The sequence below is a fragment of the Trichoderma breve genome, chromosome 6, assembly GCF_028502605.1.
Source record: "Trichoderma breve strain T069 chromosome 6, whole genome shotgun sequence".
In the NCBI taxonomy this organism is placed as follows: Eukaryota; Fungi; Ascomycota; class Sordariomycetes; order Hypocreales; family Hypocreaceae; genus Trichoderma; species Trichoderma breve.
The window spans coordinates 2,288,748-2,311,277 of record NC_079237.1 but is presented as its reverse complement, the minus strand read 5'-3'; the positions used below and the strand labels follow the sequence as shown (position 1 = coordinate 2,311,277).

Here is a 22,530-nt window from a genome sequence, read left to right as displayed (position 1 = left end):
CTTGACGCCGTACCTCGTGCATCACAGTGGGAAACCACCCACATGACTTGCTTGTACTCCCTGAGGGATTAAAATAGAGAGTATCGTGCCCAGGTAAACACATCAGAGGACGTAAAAGTGGCAGATTGCAAAAGAGTATGCGATAAGCCTGGCTCTGCAGATTACGCCATCTTCCCTCAACCCGGAGGTACAGGTACTTTCCGGCTTCAGCCGTTGCCAGCACGAGCATTCGTACATGCACCTCAGACAGCTGACATCAGATCCTGCAGCCAGCCCTTCTCATCCAACAAAACCATAGGTTCGAAGGCGGTCCTGGGTCCAGGTTTGACGATGCTTAATATTCTCTTCCACCGAATTACCCCGACTTCTCGATACTGTTGCCAGGTAGCAATTACTCCATAACGGTCCGTATACACTCCGTAAATTCTCCAAGACTACAATGTTTCGTTTGGCACTAGCAAGCCGCTCAAATCTGGGGTCGGGGCCAGTCGGAGATGATTCGGCCAGCCCGGCGCCAGCTAAGTACTAGCTACCAACAGGCTCTGGCATCCAAAGCAGTTTTGGTATGGTAATTGACCCGTTTAGCTGGGCTGGCCTCAAGTCAAGGCACTGTGTAAACCGCCAAGTATCTCCACGGATTTAGGCTATAAATGTACAGGTACCTCAGCGTGGGAGAGGATAATATGATACTACTAGGTAGTAAGAAGAAGGCTGGTTCCAGAAGACACAGATTTGCTTTCCGGCAGCCACCCGGGCCGGTCTGACTCCCGGTCGCGACTCTAATGAGTTTGGTGCCATCTACTCCTTGGCAGTGGTGCGTATATTGGTGGCCTGCTGCTGCTATCAATCAGTAGATAAAATCCGTTGATATCGAGTCATCTGGCATGCAGCATGGAAACAGCCAGCCAGCAATCATGCATGTTCCGTAGACCCGGAGCATTCCGGAGGCCCGGAGCTGCGTGCATAAACGGTGAATTCGGCGGTCAGCAACACGATATATTCAAGTCTGGAGATAGCCGCCGCGCTACAGATGCAAGTCTCCAATGGCACTTCAGCAAGCGTCCGTCCGCTCATTAGGTTCTTTGAGTTGGTAGAAGAAGAGAAAAAAACGGGATCCATAATGTAATGCCCAAATAAATAACAGGGCGGTATTAATCCATACAACTTTCTTCAGTGTGATATTATCAAGGCCAGAATCTTTCCCCAGCTTTGGCGAAGCACATGCCCTCCCTAGTGCGCCATGCCGACCCTTCCTGTTTTTGCTTTATCCATTATTATCCCATCTTTCCCCCTCCAGCGCCTGCGTGGTATATATAAGTCCATCCATTACCGCCAGTTCCAGAGCAAGCCACCAACGCCAGACAGTAAAACAACATAGCTCAAGAAGAGTGAGAAAAACAAAAAGAAGAAAATTCTCGTCCAGAATGTGATGTGTGCGTGTGTGTGTGTGTGCGTCATTGGCTTCGTAAGATCGCCTGCAATCCCCGAAAAAGAGAACAACAAAAATGAAATCGTAGTGAGCAAGGTCGGGGCCGAAAATTAATAAGGAATCGCATCTCAAAGCACGGTGGTATCATGTAGCCACCTCAATGGGCCGTGTGGTGACATCAAAACGGAAATTACAGCAGACAAATGCTCGGGGTGCCTCATTCTCACCCTTCTATGGAGATGAGACGGCTGGCATACTGTAGTTCGGTAGCACTTGGGACGCGGACTGGTTGCAGGCGACGAACAGGTGTCGAGTGGTGCGGGAGCGTGAATCCAGCGTCGAGGGCGTTCTGGACTTGAACTGACGCCTCTTTGAATCGCTTCTCTCGATATTTCTCAAAGACGGCTCCGTGATGCTTGACAGGGTTTTCACAGCACTCAATCATTATTGTCACCAGCGATTTGAGCTGGCTCCATGTATAACCAGAGTAATGAACGTGGCGCTTGGTCTGTGTAATTTTTGTCAGTCAATCGTTGTCGGATATCTGCAAAGTTGAGAAAAAGAAGTACTCACCCATTCGCCCTTGTTCAAGATGAGCCTAGAGAGGCAGTGCGCACCGGCAGCAAGAAAGCTCGGAGGTGAGGCCACAAAGCGCTCATCCATAATAGTGAGCTCCAGGAAATATTTAGCCAAAGTTCGGGTATCGAGATCATAATCGTCGGCCTTGCTGACTCGTCGCAAGAAGCTCATGGGGCCTGGCCATCCCAGCTCAAACCCGAGCATGCTAAGCATGAAACGCTCAGCCTTTAGGATATCCTCCGTTGTGTAACCGCTGTCCACCATGTAGACTATCTCGTCTAATGACGGGCAGTTGATTTCTTCGTACTTGGACGCAACCAAGATGGCCGTAGCCCCCACTAGCTGCAGCTTTCCGATAGAAACAATCTTGCAGGATAGGAACCGGTCGATGTAGTTGACAGTAAGGAAAAGTGTCTCTGGCAAGAGATTGAAGCGGTGATGCACCTGCACCAGCCAGTCCATAAGGACAGTCCGCATGGACCACTGGATCTCGGTTTGCATTTCCATATAATGGGCATTAGGGAGCATCTTCATCTGTACGAGGGGGTCAGCGATCAACGGGAAGGCAAATCTTGGAATGGCTGGATTAGTTTCCTTACCTCCATTTCTCTCAAATACTCAAAAATCTCCTCGCCGTACTCGGCAACCATGCTGACATCCCACATCTCCTCGTCAATCTCCTCCGGGGTTATGGTCTGCTCGACCTCGATTCTAGCTTCGTCTAGTTCACACTGCACACGGCTGGTTACTCGTGGGGCGAGAATGGTCGTGGCGTTTCCTAACGTCATGTCGCGGGATCGAGTCGAATGAGCCGTCGTGTAACCCTGATCTTGATCGTCATATTCCTCATCCTCTTCGTCCCAGTATTCTTCGGCTTCGGAGAGTGCGAGAGTGAGGCCCTCTTTGTAAGTTTCAATATTAATGGCGGGTTCCTCGGAGATATTCGGGAGCTTAGCCAACACCTCAACATGGCTGTCTTCGTGATTCACGTCCGCACGTGGGGCCTCCTCAGGTGGGCAATTGAGCGAGTCTAGATAAGAATCGTCGCTGTTCAAGAAGTCTTCAATCAGGGCTGGCATTGCTAGAGGTTCGATATCGATTTCAATAAGATTTGGCCGATTGGGAACGCGTTCGACTTTCTCAACTTTCTCGACCTTGCTCTGAGTTCTCCGCAGGGTCGGTTGTTGCTGTTTGAGTTGCGGCTGGCTCTTGTGATGACGAGGCTGCTTCGAATGCGCCTCGGGGGCGGCTTGAACGGAGGAACCCTTCTTTTGCGTAACGCCATTGCTTTTGGTCTTGTTGCTGTGTAGCTGGGGGATATCGATGTCGAGTTTATAAGCAGACTCCTTTGCGGGAATGTTTGCGGGCTTCTTCTGCAGAGGCTCCGCACGAGCTTCCGTCGTCGTGACCTTGGATTTGCTGCCTGCCAGAGCTGCGGGTCGCTGTGCAGGTCGGGAGAGGGAATCTTTGCTAGTCTTTACCGCGTTTTCCTTATTCAGAAAGGATGCGGACGCGTGATTCGTGGACACCATGGCGGCCTTTTTGATACCCTTGGCCTCGTCACCACGTCCTCCCAGAGTCTTGGACACGTTTGTCACATCACCAAAGGCAGCACGTTTAGCGGGGCCTTTGAATCCAGCCACAGGGACTGCCAGAGCGGTGCCAACAGCTCCTGCTGATTTGTGGCGCTGATGAAGGAGTTGCTGCATGTTCTCGCTGCCGCGCGGTCTAAAGGGCTAGATGAAGGAGATAAAGGGTCAGTATGGCTACAAATTGAACCAGGGTTGCATGATATACGATAGATGGAAAGGAAAGGAGTGCAAAACGTAGAGCCAAGGAGAGCCATTTTGCTAGTCTCTGTCATGTGTCTAACATACCCGTGCGTCCATTGTGGGAGAGGCCGTCTGCGCCTTGCTTTCGAGCCTTTAAGGATAATGTACACTGATCTTGTAGAATGCGCGAAATAAAGTTATGCGAATCAAGGCGAAAAGGCGGCGTAGCCTTTCCACTGATTGACCCGCGTCGGGATATCATACAATAAAGCTGTCCGTGGCGTGGTGTCCAGGATGGTCCGAGATTCCAGCGTCGCACTTCGGAGACAACGGACTCCCAAGGATTATCAGAACAAATTAGACGGTGACGCAAAATCACGTCAAATTGAAGACCCAGTACACAGCCTTGGCTTGTCGACCATACACGGGGGAAAAAAGAAAGCGGGAAAGGGGCGAGAGCCTGATGAGTATTTCGTACAGATGGAGACAAAAAAAAAAAGACGATGTGGATTTGGGGAAGAAGGGAAACCGCCCCAGTTGGAAAGGAAAAGATGCTGCTCTCGTACTTCTGGGCCCTGGTCTGTCAAATTCCCCTCAGCCGCTGAGAAGGTGCAAGGTGGAAATTGGCGATAGCGACAACGACAGGGAATATGCGCCAGCTCTCGCTTGCAACTTGGTACGAGATGCAGGCAGCAGGAACAAAAAACCTGAACGATGCGCCGTTTGCAAGACGTGCGTTGTTAGTGGTTGGAGGCTGGGGAGGAGCCTGGAATTCCGGGGGATTTAATTAATTGGTCCCTGGTGGTGAGAAGTGCCAGACTCTGTGGTTGTATTTTCCAATGTTTATTTGTTTATCCCCAAGCGCTGCAGACGCTTTAGCGCAAAGAAGGCCATACGAGTACTGTAGCTAGGCTGGAGCTTCGCTGAGCTACCGCGGCGTTGGGGGTCGGCATGTGCGCACGGGCCATCATGCGAACATGTCGCGTCATTTGCCTGTCGTCCCGGAGATGACGATATTCCGGGGGGTTGCGTGTAGCACAGAGAGACGTACCGCCGGGCCGCTAGTCCGGTTGCGGCGCCCGGACGATCTCGTCGCGTCTCACTTGAGATGACGAAAATACTCAGAGTTTCACTTTTGCGAAGATGCAGCAGCACACGCGGGCGGCGATGGCCTCTAAGTCGTGTCAGCGTCTGCTGGATATCGCAGCGATAATGGATTTGACTTTTCTTTACCGGAATCACGCCGCAGCGGCGAAATTGCGACCGGCGCATTTGGGCGCCTCAGACGCGTCAGGGCTCTCATCGGAAATTGCGCCAGTATAACACGTGTTCACGTGACGAGACGCTGCCACTTAAAGTGCTCTTTTGACTCCCCCCACTCTGGACGGATTGAAACATGAACATGCCTCAGGCAAGGGAAGACGGTTCGAGGACTGACGAGGAACGAAAAGGGCGCTCGCGCTTCCGTTCGAGGCGCGATTGAGACATGTCTTGCAGCAATGCGGCTGGCGCTTCGATCTGGTTTTTGCGACGCCCCGTGTTGTAAGCTCGGCAGTTAAAGTGTAAGCTACTGAGCTACTAATAGGCGATAGTCCTTCCGGCCAGGCCGCTTCGTTATTTGTCGTCGCAAACCCCATGCGAGCAATCTGTGCTTGAATATCGATGATATAAAAGCCGGGCGCTATGAATTGCGACAGAGTGCGGCGGTGGTGATGGCCTTTTGATACAGCAATCGCTCTGGGAAGGCATTGGAATCGACGGAACCAGGTGTCGCGACGACGCTTGAATGCCATTCATCAAAACCCCCTCATCCAGCCTCTCTGAGCAAGGTTGCACTAGTCGACCCAACCTTACGTCGCAATGCCCGCCTCAGCCACGATTGTTCTATTCCAGATTCCTGGGCATTGAGCTAACTTACCGTGATAACCGTATGAGCTCGCGTGCTGCTGCCCTTTGGGGCCGAGTCGCTTGTTGTTGAGCTGAGTCGCCTGTCGCAAGCCTCCCTGGATGGATCGCCTGGCTGCTCATTTCAGCTTCAGCCGAACACCGTGTCTTCCCATCATGATCCTGTCGCAAACACTGACGAGCATCTCCCAGATCAAGGCCGTGACAAGCCCTTCTATAAATCGGCGTGTGCTTCCAACCCCCATTGCGCAAATTTAAACCCCCATTGCGGCTCAAATGAGCGATTTGGGGCATGTCCCGTGCGAGTTTTGACGGTATGATATCATATCTTACCCATTTTAATATCGCCACCGTGAAGAGGAATTCGTTACCCCGAGCTGCGTACTTTGCATAGGCGCAATGTTTTACATGTCCACTACGCACAATATCACCTCTTTGCGTTTCAGGTCTATTTAACTAGCCATCTATCAACACCACCGAGCAGGGCTTGAGCAAGAAGCCAGCGCTTCAAGAGGCCAGCCCTGGGCAGCGAAACACAGGTGCTTTGTGCGTGCCGATCCGGCCGCAACATGGTTTGCTTCTCTTGTTTCAAATTATGCTAGTGTCGGCCGGCGCCACAATGGGGGTTTACTGAGTTCAACGATGGCGTACTTGTAGATACCGGGACGGCTCTGCCACGCAGTTGACAAGCAGCAATGCCTCTGCTGCGACGGAGTATTGTACATACATACATACTTCCAGCCTCGATGGCGCATACTGCGGCAACACGGGAAGCAAGCCTGGTACGACGCCGCATGTGTGCTCCGTGTCCCGTGCCCGTACCCGTACCAAGTGTGTACGTCCGCGTAGAATCAGGAGATCTGATGAAGGGGGGCTCGTAAAAGCAGGCTGCGAAGAGTGAGTGAGTGCATGGCAGCGACGAGGTCCGCAATCCGTTGGGAAAGCAGAAACAGCCGTCCCATCATCACTCGCATAGCCAAAGGAATAACAACGCACACTTGAGCCCACAACACCGGAGCTGTTGTATCACAGGGCGGGCTCTCATTGGGACGCTGCTCTGCATGCATTATCCGGCCTGGGGCACAAATGCAGGCGATCATAAACTTTGGCCACTGCCGCAAGGCACACACACAGGAGAGGAGAACGGGGCCCAGCAAAAATGCTCCTGTCCCGTTGATGCTTGGGAGCCACCGTTCTGGCGCTGATTCGGCACGCATCTTGTCCACCCAACCGTGTATCCACAAGCCTCTCAGCGCATGCATCCAGGCTTGCGCGGGGGGAACAAAGCGGTGACTGAGAGAGAGACGGCTGTTCGTCCTTGTATGTACTGTGCAGCATTGATGCGACGCTCACCCTAGACTTAAACTGAGCTGGCGTCAATTCTACTGTACAGTACATGTAGTCTATGTGTTGAAGCCTTGGGATTGTCGGTGTTGGTGTTGGTGTTAACTTTGTGAGAGGCATCTCTCAAGGTACATAGATTCAACTCCAATCCGCCTCTCAAGACAGGCATGCGACTACCGCTGCTATACTACTGCGGCGAGGCGAGAACCCTGCTGTATCAGCACCAAGAAATAAGAATCAATAAGGATTAGAGGGACTGAGGCTTGTCATGGCAAAACTGGGCGCACGCTGGCTGCAGAAGACGACCAGCACGGACGCCTGCGTGCTGCCCGACCTCAATGTAATGCCAACCCAACGAATATACGAGTACAGTAGCCTTGGGAGAAGACGCCTCGCACGCCTGAGAAGTATACAAAATCGCCTCCGACTGGACACTGAAACCGGGGGACCCATAGGAACGACATGGTCTGCGACTTAGCGGGAAACTGAGCTTGTGCCACTGCAGATGATTGGATTGCCCGTGCCTGGACGGAGTAATCGTCGAGCTTTTTTTCCTGATAATTTTTCACCTTTCTTTTTCCTCTGCTCTGTTTTTTTCCTTAGTGAATCTCCAAAGAGGGTCTCGAAACAGCAAAGGCCGAAGAGGGGAAATTGGGGGGAGCATGAGAGAAGAAAACAAGTTGGGAAGAAAAAAAGGGGACAAAGTCAATTCGTAGCTTGGGTATTAGCCAAGCCACGCATAACGCTGGTCGCGAGTTGCGCCTTTCTCAGCGTACAGTAGCCGTTGCTCCAATCCAACCAGAGGCTGACGATTGACGGGCCATGAAGCAAACATTGGCCTGGTGCTTGGGGGTTTTCCCCCTCCTCTCCCCCATTCGAGAGAGTTTGGGCCGATCTTGCGACGACAGGAGAGGGGCTGTCAGGCACACCACTCTCTCTGTTCAGTTCAGTTCAGCATCATCTCGAGTGGGAAAAAAGGTTGAGGCCAAGAAGCACCGCAAGGACCAGAGACAGCACAATTGATTGTACATGTACTCTGTGCTTGTACGGAGAAGCAGGAGCAAGCAGACAAGCAAGCACTTGCTGGGTGGCCGCTTGATTACCCCGAGTGTTGCAGAGTTGAAGCTGTTCTGGATCGTCCTGTGAGGATCGAAGCGGTGCCGAGCCCCGGCAGCACACTAAGCAACCTAGCACAAGATTCAATGCAGCCAGCAGGCAGTCATGCTTGGGACAGACGCTACGAGTATATGAATCGATAGCCATTGATGCTCGAGTCAACTGGCCTCAACTTGGACCCTTTGCCCAGCCCTTGCCGCTACCGCCTCAGTCTGGCCTCCCCACCTCTCCTGCTTAGCCCACACTGTTGCTGTTCAGGATCCCTGCAGGAGGAGAAACGGGCGCCTCTGGGCCGGCATCTGATGCGGCGCCCATTGGCCATCAGCAGCGCTCGGGAATTAATATTGGAAGAAGCACAAGCACAAAGAGGGAGGGCCACGGAGCAGCTGGAGTTGGTAAATTTAGCACCCAGCCGCTGGATATCGGCCTTGTATGCTTGGAGACTAGCAGGACTCGCTCACCCATGCCGCGGTGACGGTCCAGTCCAGCTGGTTCGTTTCGTTCTCCCTCTCTCCTTCAGCTTCGCCCGAGGTCGAGAGCCTTTCCAACAAGCGCTCGTCAAAATCCTGTACATACTGGGTGTGCCAGGCCAGTCCCAGCCCATGGGGGTCGTCGGAATGCGCTTCGCGGAGCCTGGCTCTGTCTGGGGCCCTGGCCATTCGCTGTACAAGCAGGACAAGTCTGGATGTTTGTCTGCCAGCGAGTGGTGCGGAGAGGGTGGCGGATCAATCAATCAATCGCAATCAATCAATCAATCAATCAGCACCAGGCCGCATGGACGCACGTCCGCACACGCACGCACACGCACGCCCAGCGTCCTGCAGCTTCGACTTCTGGGATGCGCTCCCATGCCATCATGTCACATATCGGCCACTGCCAGGCAGTGATACGACACGAATACGTTTTGCTAGGTACATAGATGCTTCATACTAACATACCAAGGTACTGTACGGTAACTTGTTTCCAAGCAAGAAGAGGGCATCATCGTATTAGAGCTTCGCAGAACGGAGATTGAGACACAGAAACAGAGCAGAGACAAGAGCACCGCACACACACACACCGTCAACTCGATGGGATGGGACACGCAGGATTCCTACGCTGCTACTGTACGAGCCATGTATCTCTGGTCGTGCTAAGGCAACAGACTACATGTAGCTCGACACACTCTGCATGTCAGTTGCCGGCTCACATCTTGGGATCGCAGGCCATGAGGGGCTGGTGGCGTCGCCTTCGCTGTCCGTGTGGGCCCGTCTGGCTGAGTTTGACAACGAACAACTCCATAATAATAGATGATGCTACTACGCGAAAATGGCCGACGGGGTCACCAGACTAGGGACTTGATGAGTTGGTGACGGGTCAAACGGGCCAAACGAGCGGTCTCTGCACCCTATGCCCTTTCCGGCTGCGTTGCCATTCGCCTCAGCACCGTTCCCCTTTGAATCCGACCCTCTCACGGCATGGCAGAAGCCCAGTGTCTAACCATGTCCGTGTGCGAATACATGGACGAGCACAGTAGCTTGCGCCCACACGTGTGCGTACTGTGCAGCAGTAGCAGCAGCAGAAGACGACGAAACGAGGAAAAGAAGGAGAAGAAAAAGTGACCACCGATATGTACGCTGCCCTAACCATCTGCTGTGGTGCCTGACGAAGGATGAGGGTTTGGAGATGCCGTCATCTTATAGGTCCGTTGGATTGGCTGGCGTTTTGTGGCCGCAGACGGGCATTGATGGAGCTTGGTCTCCTGGCGAGAGAACTCCGGCTTGGCTTTTTTGACCAGTACGAAAGTAACGGAACATGGATTGGATCAATCCAGCTCTATAGACATGTTGAGTATATTGCCTCCTTTAGTAGCAAATCTAATTGCGAATTAAGTCGCAGCTGCTACTGTCAAAGCCAAAGCCACTGCCACTGCCACTGCTGGAGCGGCTCAGAGTATATACATCCATCCAATGTAAGCGGTGTTGAGTCACCCCACGGCGAGGGCTTCATCACACTATCAACTAGCAATGCTTAATTTCTTTAGCTCTCTCTCTACCGTATATATCATCAAGGGCGTTAATCTCAAGCCTTCGTAAATGTGCGCGACGCGAGAGACAAAAGATCGAGGCGCAAGGTGGAAGCCGGCTCCCCATTATTCGTCGGCCCAGTTCCAGTTTGTTTGCGCCGTACAGCACGGCATGGGATGGCCACTGCAGCCTGAACAGCAGCCTTTTCCCCCTTGCTTAGAGAAGCGCCGTTTAGCAGCAGTTAGACCAATGCTAAATAATCAAATTAAAGTACATGTTTGAGAGAGAAAGGGTTCCAATTTCCACCGGGCGCAAAAACAAGAGAACAAAAAGCCCGGCGAATGCGACTGGGGGCAATGGCCCTTGGGGCGACGAGGCACTGATCCAGTCCTACAGCCTGCCGAACCTGTTCCTCCAGGGCTCCCACAGCGCCATCCACGCCTCGCCACCAGCACGTTCTCCAGCGACCAGAGGCCCTGAACCGCCGTGCTACAGGCGCTACAGGGCGCTTCCAGAAGACTGCGACAGCAGCGCCGTGTTAGTGAGCCCAAGCCGGCAGCAACAAAATCGTTCGACCTCGCCTAGCCAGCTCCTCTTTTCCCCATGCACACATTCTACCAACTTGGCCTCCAGCAACAGCTTTTGCAAACCACTCCTGATACATCTGGTGAGTTCCATCGACTCTGTCGTCGTGCGCGATCATGCATTTGCCCTGAATTTGGCCTCCCAATACGCCCCCGTCCCTTGGATTCGCACCTCATCCCACCCCCCGTCCTGGCTTTGCCCGGCGCCTTCGTTCACAGCAGCTTTTTCACCCCCCAATCCGTCCCGACTGAGGGCTTCGCGGTCTTCATCAACTCTTGTCTGCAGCCTTGTTCCGAGTCCATCGCAGGCGTCCATGGCTAACCTCGCTTGATCGTCTCCCAGATCTCCTCCAGAGCGCCGCCGCTCTCGCCAGTCCTCGTCGCCGCCGAATCCGCCGCCGCGCCAGCCAGGAGCTGACCAAGAAGCAGGCGCTTACCGCATAGCCTGGATGGTGATGAACTTTTGACATTGCCTCATCATTCATCGTCATCTAGAGGCGGAAGAGCCCATATCGAGTCCTGGCTATCGGCCGGTGATGAAATTGCCCGTCCTCCTTCCAAGCGATACTCTTGCCTGAAGCTGCTGGCTCTGTCCGACCAAGGCAAAATCCGCACCCACGTCCCCAGCCCAACTCTCTCCACGGGGCTTTGATCGCCATCCCCTCCTCTTCCATCCGATTCGACATTACACAAGTCCATCAAAAAGAAGGACGAAACATAAAATCATGAATTCGTTATCCCCCATAAACACTTCTGGCGGCATGTCGGCGGCGTCCTCAAACGGCGGCAGTGTCTCGCCTCGTCAGGCGCCGAGCCCCAAGAACGTCGCATTTGAGCTGCTATTCCTTGAATCGCCTCAATATCGTGCGCGCTTGCCCATGCGAGTCCAGATTTATCCCCATGATACCACGGATTCGATTGTTACAACCGTCAAGAACTTTTACGGCTTGTACTCGGGTCCGCCCGGATCAAAAGGCGTCAGCTTCGAGGATGAGCTTGGCAACACCTTGATTGCGCGATATGAAAATTTCCGCAACAACATGATTGTCTACGTTCGAGTCATCGAAGAGGCTCCCGTCGGCGCCCTAGAATCACATCACTACCGCGGCCTTCACATGGGCGCTGATTCTTATTACGGGGGCGACGGCTACGCCCTCTCTCAGCGCTACGGGCCCGAGATGGCCCGGTCCTATTCGACATCACCACGCAGGCGAAGCCCTTCGCCGCGGGGACGCAGGAGCGACTCCTCCAGCACCAATGGCAAAAAGGGTCGCTCTCGCTCTACCAAGAGCCGTAGCCTCCATAACCACACCGATGCCTACGCCGAGAGCATGAATGGCTACAGCAGCGGTGATGGCGCCCCGAGCACCGCTTCCGCCCGAGCAAAGGAGCAGCTCGGAACCACCGACATTAGTGTTGAAAACATTGTCGAAGGTGGCCGACGGAAGAGGGCTAAGTTTGAGAGCTCTGTAAGCCTGGCGCATCATCACTACAAACGTTTGTTCGCGATTTTGCTAACTTTTTTTTTTCTCTTCTAGGAACTGCCTCTATTCGCACCGCCTCAGATGCCGGCCGCTACTTCGAATCCATCCGTCTCTCCAGCTAGACGTATCGAACATCACAGACCGTCTCTGTCTTATGTCCAGACTGGCCAAAACCCTTTTATAAACCCACGACCGCTGCACTCTCCGCAGAGCTATGGTAGCGGGCATGGGTTGAGCATGTACTCGACCCCTGTCTCCAGCGACCGTCGCGGTCGGGGCAGCATCTCGTACGGCAGCCATAGCATGACCCATGGCATGGGCATCCTCCCAACTCCCGACCCCACCGTCGGAAGCTGCATGTCGGAGGAAGACAAGGATGTCGCCATTCAGCTCATGCGGCTCGGTGAGATGTCTAACATTTCCCATGGCCGTACGTCTGCATCAACTTTGGAGGACGCCTTTAGCGGTCGAGCCGACGGCGTGTCGTCTACTGGCGCAACTAGCGACAGCGACAGTGACAGCGACGCCGGGCTCCCGCCATCTCGTCGCCAAAAGTTGGATCTGTCTGGCGTGTCCAAGCAGATTTACCAGACCACCGAATCGCACTTTATGCCGCCCATTGACGGCGCCGAGGCTAGCGGTGATGATGCCGACTATGAGGATGGCCTAGACGTCAAGCCGACCCAGAGTAGGTCGGTAAAGAGCAAGCCTGCTCCCATCGCCGTGCCCAAGCCAGTCTCTTCCAAGATCAAGGCGCCCCGCGCTTCCAATGGCAGCAAGACAAAGAAGCCGCCCATTGTGCCCAATGGCCCAATCTCCCCCGCGGCCTCCACCACACATTCCAGGAAGCAATCAGTGGTGTCCATCGGACATGTCCCCCAAGCCGGAGAAGACGAGCAGCCTGATCTCTCTACCAAGCCGCGCTGCCAGCGGTGCAGGAAGAGCAAGAAGGGCTGCGATCGACAACGACCTTGTGGTCGCTGCCGCGATGCCGGCCTCTCAGCAGATCAGTGCATCAGCGAAGACGAGGGCAACGGCCGAAAGGGTCGCTATGGTCGCCACATGGGAGTGCCGCTAAAGAAGGAAGAACTCATCATCGCATCGCATCCGGCTCTGCTGCCCGCGGCACCCATCGCTGCCAACACCATGACTGCCGACAAGGCCAAGAAGCGTAAGCGGTAGAGAACGAATTTGCTCGTGCGCTTTTTTGTTTTCCCGCGCGTCAGGCTCTGTACGATGTGTGTTGGTTAGGAAGCAAGAAAGAAAAGGAGGTTCTTTTTTTCTTTTCCTCTCCCTGATTCTCAGCTCAGGGTCGCTCGGGGTACTACAGTCCCTACAATGTTTATTTTCTCATGATGGTCCTACAGTCTCTGAATTGGACGCTTGAGATACAAAAGAGCAACAGGGTGGTCGGCGGCTATAGCCTGTTGAGCTTGTTTTCCATTTCTTTCTGGCGCAATCTTCATTTTCTCACTTGATGCTATTATGAAGATGTAATCATGACGGCCAATGCAAGGCCATTACACTCCTTCAATGGCGTTTGGGATGTGTATCAGGTGTCATTTATCTGTTTTCGGCTTATTTCTTCATTTTCTCCTCTTTTTCATCATCGTTTCTGTTTATGCTCTCTTCCTTTCGCATATGCGTTTTCAATTGCGTCATCACCAAGCTGCACAGCGAAGCAAGCTACATCAACAAATAACAGTAGGGCACACGCACACAACTGCATCATCTCTGCAACTTGTGCGCAAATCACATCAATGGACGAAAACCATTGATCAGGAACGAGGGGGTTATCACCAAAAAAGGCGGCCGTGGCGAGCTTTGGAAAAATGTCTTGCCAACGAAGGTTAGGACGAGAGGCGGGGAGGAGCGTGTCCGATACTTTCTTATTTCTTTCCTCTTGTGTTTTCCTTCTTCTTTTTTCTATTTTCCTCTATTATTTCCTTTCGCATCCTATGTCTAAAGTAAAGAAGGATTGGTCGGGTATGGTGGCACAAAAAAAAAACGCCGGTTGGAGCGCTCGTCTTTGGTGTGATTACAACTGTCTAGTTTCTTGACAGGGGACGGGTGGCAGGGAAGGAGGTGCTCTTTTTTTTTTCCTCTGCTGTTTTTCTGTTATCTTTTTCATTTTCCTCCGTTTTCAAAGTTTCCTATCTGTTGCGCCGAATTTTCAGCGATTCCTGGTCGGTAGTTTGCGGGTTTTTTCTATCTTTGACAGTTTTTTCCTTTGAGATTCTGGTACAGCTCGTTCCTGTTTTCTGGAAGGAGGAGGGGCTTGCCTGGGAGGAACAAGTGGCATAGCGCAGAGAAAGGGAGCGCAATTGCGCTTCGTATATACGGGAACATGTTTTTATAAAAAAAGAAGTCGTTTAACATTAGCAAATTGCGCCTTGACTGTTTTTGCGATGAGTGATGGGTAATGAGCAAAGGACAGGTTTTGGCCCGTTTCAGGCGATCCCGAGCCGCTAGGGCGTTTCGCCCGATGTTAGCTTGAGCGCAACGTCGCAAGGATGGGACGCACCAGGCGCTTCGAATCCGCCCTGCAGCCGCGCAGCGCCAATCGCTCACCCGGCGCGACGACGGGATCCAATCCAGCAGAGTGCCACCAGAGGAGCATCTCTACCAGCACTCTTTTGAAAAACATCTCGCGGCAAAGTTGCAGGTGTCGTCAAACTTGGCTCTCCCGACCATGCCCCATGCAGGCTAGCGCCGTTACGGGCCGGCAGAAGCCGGCGCAAGGGGATCCTTTTGGGATCCAGGGGTTCAATAGCCGATTGGTCCGGGTGGGTGCGGAGTCATGTGACTTTGCACGAGGACAGAGCAAGACAGCGATAAGGGGAAGGATTTTGTGTGTGTGATATTCCATCTGGACGGGGCTGTTTACGTCATTGAGTTACCCCGCGGATTGGAGGGGCTGCTTCGGCAGAATTCTGGAGAAATGAGAAGATGCAAAAAGAAAATGAAGCTGAAGAGAAATATACAAAATGCATGAGTTTTGTGTCGCATGAGTAAGTCGATTTTGGACTGGTGGAAAAACAAAAGTCGAGAGGCCAGCTAGATAGTGTATTAATGAGTTGCATTCATTTCGCCAACCGTCGAGGTCTAGTTCGGACGTGAAACTCCGCCAGCGAGCGGTAGCGCTCTACTTTTCTCTCCAGGCACCGGGAAGCGCACCGCCACTGACGGATAATGTTCTGCAGCGAGAAAACAATGCTAAAAAGAGAGGGCGCGCAACTTGATTGAGCGAATGAGAAGCAGAGAAAAGGAAAAGAAGAAAAAAATTGGAAATCAAATAGAATAGCTTCCCGCTTTTATTTTTTCTTCTAGTATTTCTTCTCCCGAGCTTCGTCAAGTGGGCTGGAATATTCCTTTTTTTTTTTTCCCACAATTTTTTACGTACACATTACCTTACGGGAAGCGGTGAGAAAATTGGGGGCCTGAGGCAAGCGATAACCGCAACGGAAACAAAAAAGAACTGGGCTTGCAAAAAAATTATTCCCAAGTCGCCGATTTCTGGTTCGGCCTGATGTGGGCCCGGGGAAGCCGGACATCGGAGCGGGGGGGAGGGGCTGGGGCTGGGGCTGGATAAGAGAACGAGAAAAAGGTTCCCCAAGACCCAAGTTACCCTGTATTAGTACGATGTAAATGCTTGGGGAAAGCAGGATTTCTTATGGGCATGTGGTTTCTTTTTGTGGGCTTTGTTTCGGGTGTTTGTTTACGCGGGAATATTGAGCTCCGTCGGCACGTTATTACTGCTTTTGGCAACTTGAAGGATTTTGTGTTGAGAGAAGCTATGACAGCTTATCGGTTGTCTATCGGCCGTATGTCTATCGGCCGTATGTCAATTGTCAAGATGAAAGACAAATCTCGCCCCCAAGTGATACGCCCTTCCGACCTCCCTTAATGAGACACATCACATGCCCTTTGAATTACAAAAGAAAGGATGAAAAAAATTGAAAAGAAACAGAGCCAATTGGCCTGGTCAAGCCCACAAAATCCCAACCCCTTACATGAAAAAACACAATGGCCCAGCTGATTCCGTGCAGCCGGGCTCGGTGAAAGATGCTCCGGTTCTAGCTGCCGATTCGGCTTCTAACGCGATCCACTCTGGCCCCCCTCTCTACTTACATGTACATTTTGCTTTAGGGCGCGCGCGTGCACCATCATGCTTCGCTCACTCGGCAGATAATACCACTATGTAACTTCGTACTTTTTTTCTTCTTTGTTTTTTAAACTGGGCTTGGTCTGTTGGTTCCCTTTTTTTCTACTGCGCCGCTGATGAGTCTATTGATAATATCACAGCGCCCTGCACCAGGGGGGCGATATCGGGGGGTCATCCCCGAAGAACGGAACGGCGTTTAGGGGATGTCCTTGCAATTGAAGTTTAGTTGATGGAAAAGTAATAGAAGCTGATAAGAGAGAACCGATGCAAGGCGTTTCGGCGGGGAGTATATAAGTGTCTTCCCAGTACGAGGCAGAGCTAAAGATGAAAGAGGGTTTGTTCTTGTTCGGTGGGAGCTTTTCGCTTTGAGAAAAAGAGTGGCATGGCTTTCGAGCTTCTACAGCTTTGTTCTTGTTGTTTGATGTGCTATAGGAAAGATTGATTTTTATTATTACTACTTTTTGTTTTATTTTAATTGTCGACTAATACGATACCCCCTCTATCTATATACCTTCTTCTCCTTTCGTTAATATTGATCATGACGCTACGAGATGATGAGAAAGATGCCTCCTCCCATGGACCTGTTGCCGTCCAGGAGACCAGTGTCCTCGGCAACACCACTTCCAACAATGACAACAACTCGTCACCAATTGTCATAAACACTGCTCATGACGTCGAGCTGGCGGAAGAGGAAAAAGATTACGGACCTCCCCCAGACGGCGGTCTCCAAGCGTGGCTCCAGGTCCTCGCAACACACCTCATCAACGCCATGACCTGGGGCTACGCTGCCTCTTTCGGCGTCTACCAGCTGTACTACGTCGAGACACTCGGCCTCCCAGCGTCCCAAGTCTCGTGGATCGGCTCCGTGCAAATCTTCTTCACCTATGTCATCTGCGCCGTGTCCGGCCGCCTCGCCGACGCGGGCTACACGCGCGAGACGGTCGCGGTAGGCACCTTCATGGCCGTCTTCGGCACCTTCATGACCAGCCTGGCGACGACGTACTGGCAAATCTTCCTCGCCCAGGGCGTGTGCATCGGCTTCGGCCTGGGCGTGGCCTTCATGCCGGCCATCTCCGTGCTGAGCTCCTACTTCGACAAGAACAGGGCCTTTGCGCTGGCCGTCTCGGCGGTCGGCACCTCGGTCGGTAGCGTGACGTTCCCCACGACGATCCAGTATTTGACGCCCAAGATTGGCTTCCCCTGGGCGGTGCGCTGCGCGGGTTTCCTGGCGCTGGCCATGGCCGTGACTGCAAATATCCTGCTCAAGCCAAGGTTGCCGCCGCGCAAGTCGGGCCCTCTGTTTGAGATTGGCGCCTTCTCGGAGCTGCCGTACCTCTTGTTCTCCATGGCTGCGTTTGTATACTTTTATGCTCTCTACTTTGTCTTCTTCTATGTACGTAAGCGCAGTATCATGATGCGTGTGTTCCTTTTTGTCTTGGTTTTCTTTCGTCGCTTCCGTGAAGTGGAAATCGTGACTTTGCTGCAAAAAATCATCAAAATAACAAAAAGAAAACAAACTCCAAAAAAAAAAAAAAAATGTCGTCGTTAACCCCTTTCCTAGATTAACAGTTACGCCCGTAACGTCATTGGCTTCTCCAACGTTGACTCCATCAATCTCCTCATTATCACGAATGCCATGGGCATTCCCGCGCGGCCGATTGTAGGATTCCTCGCGGACAGATACACCGGCCCCATCAATCTCTTCGTCACGGCCACCTTTGTGGTAAGCATAATGCTGTACTCCTGGATCGGAGTCACAACCCGGACGGGCATGTATGTCTTTAGCGTTGTCTACGGCTTATCTATCGGGGCCAACCAGGGCACGTTTGTCGCGTCCCTGACGAGCTTAACCAAAGACCCGCAGAAGATGGGCATTCGGTTTGGCATGGTAGAAACGCTGTGCTCGCTGGCAACGGTGGCCGGAGCTCCAACCGCAGGCGCCATTATCGACCACAACAACGGCGACTTTTTCTGGGCACAGATATGGGGAGGAACTGTCATGGCTGCAGCAGCGGTCATCTTTGTAGCATGTCGCATATCTGTGACCGGATGGAGATTCAAAGTCAAGGTTTAGGCGGGCGGCTAGTAAGTCAGCTGCCGGTAGAATTGGTTCGATCGGAAACGGGGGGAAAAGGGGAGGGGGGATCGGGTAGAATGGCGGGGAAGGATGTTAAAAAAGAGGGAGGATATTCACAATGACGAGTGACGAAAATGTATATATGCCGATATCGGAACATGGTTCACCAAGGAAGCATGTTTTCAGATAGTAGTAGTAATGACGAGTTTAATCAATATGTACTAGTGTTTATTCGCTGGGTGTTCGGATGATGCTCAGCGTTGCTGCAGCTCTGCTACGGCTCGGGCTGCTAGAGTTGCAACCTGCGAGCCGTCTTCCCAGATGTTGTCATGCTCAAGGTGGAGGTTCCTGAGGACAAGCGGCGTGATGCCATCCTTGATGAGCTTTGCCTCCATGATATCGAGCTCGGGCATGTCAATGGCAGTGTCCTCTGTAGACGCTGCCAAGATGAACAGACGAGGGACCTCGGGACACAGGGTTTTGAAGCTTCCGGGAAACTTTGCCGGAGATGCTGCGTCCCAAGCTAGCCTGTCTGGACCAAAGGCATCGATCACGAATGTCTCGTAAAAGGTATCGTGCCTGTCTACAATGCCTCTCAGGTCGTGTATGCCAGCTATGCTGATGAGGGCTGCTGGAAAGGGCGCGACAGGGCCCCAGCTATCCGATATGCCGTTGTTCATGATGACCTGGTGAACCAACGTGCCGCCGGCTGAGTGACCGATGAGCACGTAGTTGTTGCCAATGCCATATTCGGCATCCAGAAGCCTCAGTGCAGACAGGACATCTTGGACATGATGCGGATGCTGGGCCTGACGAAACTCATTCGCCGGCGTCGAGGCGGGATCCTGAGGGAATCGCGGATGCGGAGACAGGCGGTAGTCGAGGCTGGCAAAGCCGCGAACCGCAGATTTCGGCAGATCGGCCAATGCCAGCATATGCTTGATGGATGGCACAAAGTCATTGATGTTGTTTCTGGGGTCTCGCCACCCGCCTCCATGGACAAAGCTGTCACGGATAGAGTTAGGCTCCGAGTCTGTTCCACAGCGGGAGTAACGTCAGCGCAAACGTACATTATCCAATAGGCTGGCGTTGAAGGTGCCGTTTCAGGCTCTTCAAACTGCCAGACTCCGACTTGCTGGAGCTGGTGCTGCCCGTATTGGTGACTGGCATACTTGAGGCCGGGGATGTCTGGAGAAGACGCCATCGTGACTCGTCGCTGGGGATGTTGAATGATCCAATTCCACTGGCTGGTTGCGCAAATTGGAGAGGGGGAGGCGGGGTGCAGATACGGGGTTACAGAATATACGGGAATAGATGGAATTGAGGCCTTTTTTTGTTGTTGTCTTTTTGCTTTTGTAATCTCTTCTTTTTGTATTTGTCTTTATCTCGGCATGTAGCGTCAGCCTAGGGGCCAAAGCGTCGATATCATGAAAAGACCGGGAGCGAGGATATCAATGTCGGGTATTGTAGAGAGGCGGCTTCGGGTAGAATGCCGTGCCGTCTTCATCTCTGGATATAATGAGAGACATTTCCACGGGCCGGCGAATTAATGAAAAATACGGGGTAGCGAGTCGCTAGAGGTCTTCGAGAAGGAGGCTAGCAGTGGCTACAGGCGGCAAAGTACCTGTACTTGCAGGGCGGTTCCTGGTCCTCGTACCGGTACCTGTGCCGTGCTGTCTTTTGTCGATATTTCACAGCGCACAACCGCCATTATTGCCTTTCAAACCCATTGATAGCCCCGAACTAGTCCTGCGGTAGCTGACCGAGCGTCAAAGTCGAGGCCCACCTGCAGCGATGCTTGGCAATACAGTCTAATCGCAAGCGGGAATCAATAACATAAGCCAATCCATCTTGATGCGAGTGATTCGGCAGAGTGCGAGAGGGGAAAGATTGCAGCAGAGTAAAATGAAGAATCAGGGATAGGGGGGACTGTGCGGCTCTCTTGTATGGTTAGTAATGTACCTGTACTCGGGACAAGTACCTGATTTGGTCTGAGAGATACCCTCACTGAGAACACATCAATTGTCCAACTCTCAAAGTGACAGAGCGGCTGAAAGGCCGTCAATTCTTGCCATGCGTTTCCCCTCGCGTGGCGGCTGTCTTTCAGCTACACTCTACCGCACTATCGCACTGTTGGCTGGAATGAGCACAAGGTGGCGGCCAGCCGGACGAAACAAACGGGGGAAGAAACAAGAGGCTTGACTCAGCCATGAAATAGTTTTTACAAATTAGCTCGAGGCTAAGCTTTTTGCGACAGTGCCCGCCACCCTATTTCCACTGTGTCTGTGTCGATACCTACTGAACAGGGCAGTAAAACGCCAGCAAGCTAAAAATATGACAGGACAGCCCATCCATGTCATCATATCTCATTGTGCTTCTTCATATCCCCGCTGTCGAATTGGTCTCGATGAATTAGTTATCAATGCGACCAAGTTTTGTATATGTCCACAATCTCCAGTCATTCTTGGTCCGAAGCGGTGCGATCCGCTGCAATACGCTCCGTCGGTGAGGAGGTTGCTGACTTAGCAGGATATACGAAGATCTTGCTGCTTCGATCAGGTTGCGCAAGTGTAACAAAAAGACCAGGTATACTGAGCCAAGATCCATGGTGAGGGGAGTAAATGCGTCATGCAGATACATCCGTCATCAAAAGTGAGGCTCACAGCCCGCACTTGACGCAGATCAATGAATGGATGGGATTCCATTGTAAGACCAGATGAAACAAAGACACGGCTTGTCTCAGTCTTGGCCCAGCCCACCCTTACGGTTGGGTTTGTCTCACTGGATTGCATGTAACAGCCTGCAAAAAACTCTATATCAGCTTAACCAACGCCAAAAGCGGGAGACGTCAATGTCAATTGCCGGTAGTGCCAAGGTTATTGGTAACCAAGAATAAGCACGTTGCTGAGATCATCACAAAGCCAATCCCCAAGTGTTCTAAATTTAATACGAGGCATCTAGACCTCGCCGGAGTCTTGATGTCGTCGCCGCGGGGATAACGATAACGCAATCCCCCTCCAGAATGCAACTGTACGAGCACAGCAGAGATCGTGTGCTCCATTTCCATTTGTCTTCACTTGTGCCAGGATTCATCATGTACGAGTTGGCTGTCTGTGACGGAGACTGCAGTAGCACGAGACCTTGTGCACCCGCCGTCTGACGAGCTTAGCAGTAAATAGACTCATCCCGAACATGCAGCTTCAATACGAACCACACCATTGCCAGCCTCCAACATCTGGATTGTCCCTCTGCATTTCCTCTTGTAGACTAACTCATCATCGTCGCATCCCCCTCTTTCTGGCAATGCATTGACACTGAAAATGGGATCATGGCGCACACGGTGTGCTTGTACCCGGTACTTGATGCATGCGACCAATTCGGGACAGTGCGAGATGTTTTAGCGGTCGAAATAAGGGGTTGCCGACCCCCCAATTGCAGCAGGTGCCTAAAGTACCGCTACTTGCAAAATAGGGGCTAGACGCAGCCAGCACCAGGTCACCGAGACATAAAAAAGGCACAGCGCAATAAATCTCGGAAAGTCATTGGCGTGGCTTGGCGGGCTCGCGTGGGGCATCTCCCTCTGGCGGCATTGCAGGCACGCGACACTGACTAGGAAGTACCGGTACAGGGACTGTACGGAGCACGGAGCGACTCGAAATCGACTCGGGCGAGAAAAGCGAGCAGAACTTTTGTTTGCCCAACTGCCACTCCCGCTTTCTGCTTTGTAAATCTCATCGTCCGGTCTTTGCGGTCTCTGCTTTTAGTTTGTGCGCACGCGATCACTGTCTCTCGCTGCCTTTGGCACTAGTTTCTTTCTTTCTTTTCCCTTTTCCTTTCCCATTATTCATTTATTTTTGCGTTGCTCCGCGGCGTTGCTCTGATACCGCGGCGGAGACAGTGTCGCGATCCCGTCTACAAAGGGGAAAAGCACCAAACGAAGCTGGAGAAAGAGAGCACACGATAGACCCTCTTCTACCGCTTCAACAGCGGCGCGTTGGATATGAGAAGCGTCACTTGGTGCTAGCCCCGTGAGCCTCTCGTTTTTGCCTTCGGCCCTCTCTGCCCTTTT

General features: G+C 52.5%; 4 protein-coding genes across 4 annotated transcripts; 2 read left to right on the top strand and 2 right to left on the bottom strand.

Annotated features, from left to right (window-relative positions):
* Nucleotides 1-1,652: 1,652 nt before the first annotated feature.
* On the bottom strand, nucleotides 1,653-3,897 carry T069G_09634 (uncharacterized protein; the record flags this gene model as incomplete). Its single annotated transcript, XM_056176844.1, has 4 exons — nucleotides 1,653-1,937; nucleotides 2,003-2,542; nucleotides 2,608-3,744; nucleotides 3,886-3,897. 4 exons carry the CDS (start codon nucleotides 3,895-3,897, stop codon nucleotides 1,653-1,655), a joined length of 1,974 nt encoding a protein of 657 aa, XP_056025322.1.
* Nucleotides 3,898-11,460: 7,563 nt separating this feature from the next.
* T069G_09633 (uncharacterized protein) lies at nucleotides 11,461-13,401 on the top strand (the record flags this gene model as incomplete). The annotated part of the gene is made up of 3 exons (XM_056176843.1): nucleotides 11,461-12,204; nucleotides 12,274-12,915; nucleotides 12,967-13,401. 3 exons carry the CDS (start codon nucleotides 11,461-11,463, stop codon nucleotides 13,399-13,401), a joined length of 1,821 nt encoding a protein of 606 aa, XP_056025321.1.
* Nucleotides 13,402-16,922: 3,521 nt separating this feature from the next.
* On the top strand, nucleotides 16,923-18,458 carry T069G_09632 (major facilitator superfamily domain-containing protein; the record flags this gene model as incomplete). The annotated part of the gene is made up of 3 exons (XM_056176842.1): nucleotides 16,923-17,525; nucleotides 17,574-17,777; nucleotides 17,946-18,458. 3 exons carry the CDS (start codon nucleotides 16,923-16,925, stop codon nucleotides 18,456-18,458), a joined length of 1,320 nt encoding a protein of 439 aa, XP_056025320.1.
* A 257-nt stretch (nucleotides 18,459-18,715) lies between these two features.
* On the bottom strand, nucleotides 18,716-19,665 carry T069G_09631 (alpha/beta hydrolase family domain-containing protein; the record flags this gene model as incomplete). The annotated part of the gene is made up of 2 exons (XM_056176841.1): nucleotides 18,716-19,466; nucleotides 19,532-19,665. 2 exons carry the CDS (start codon nucleotides 19,663-19,665, stop codon nucleotides 18,716-18,718), a joined length of 885 nt encoding a protein of 294 aa, XP_056025319.1.
* Nucleotides 19,666-22,530: the final 2,865 nt, after the last annotated feature.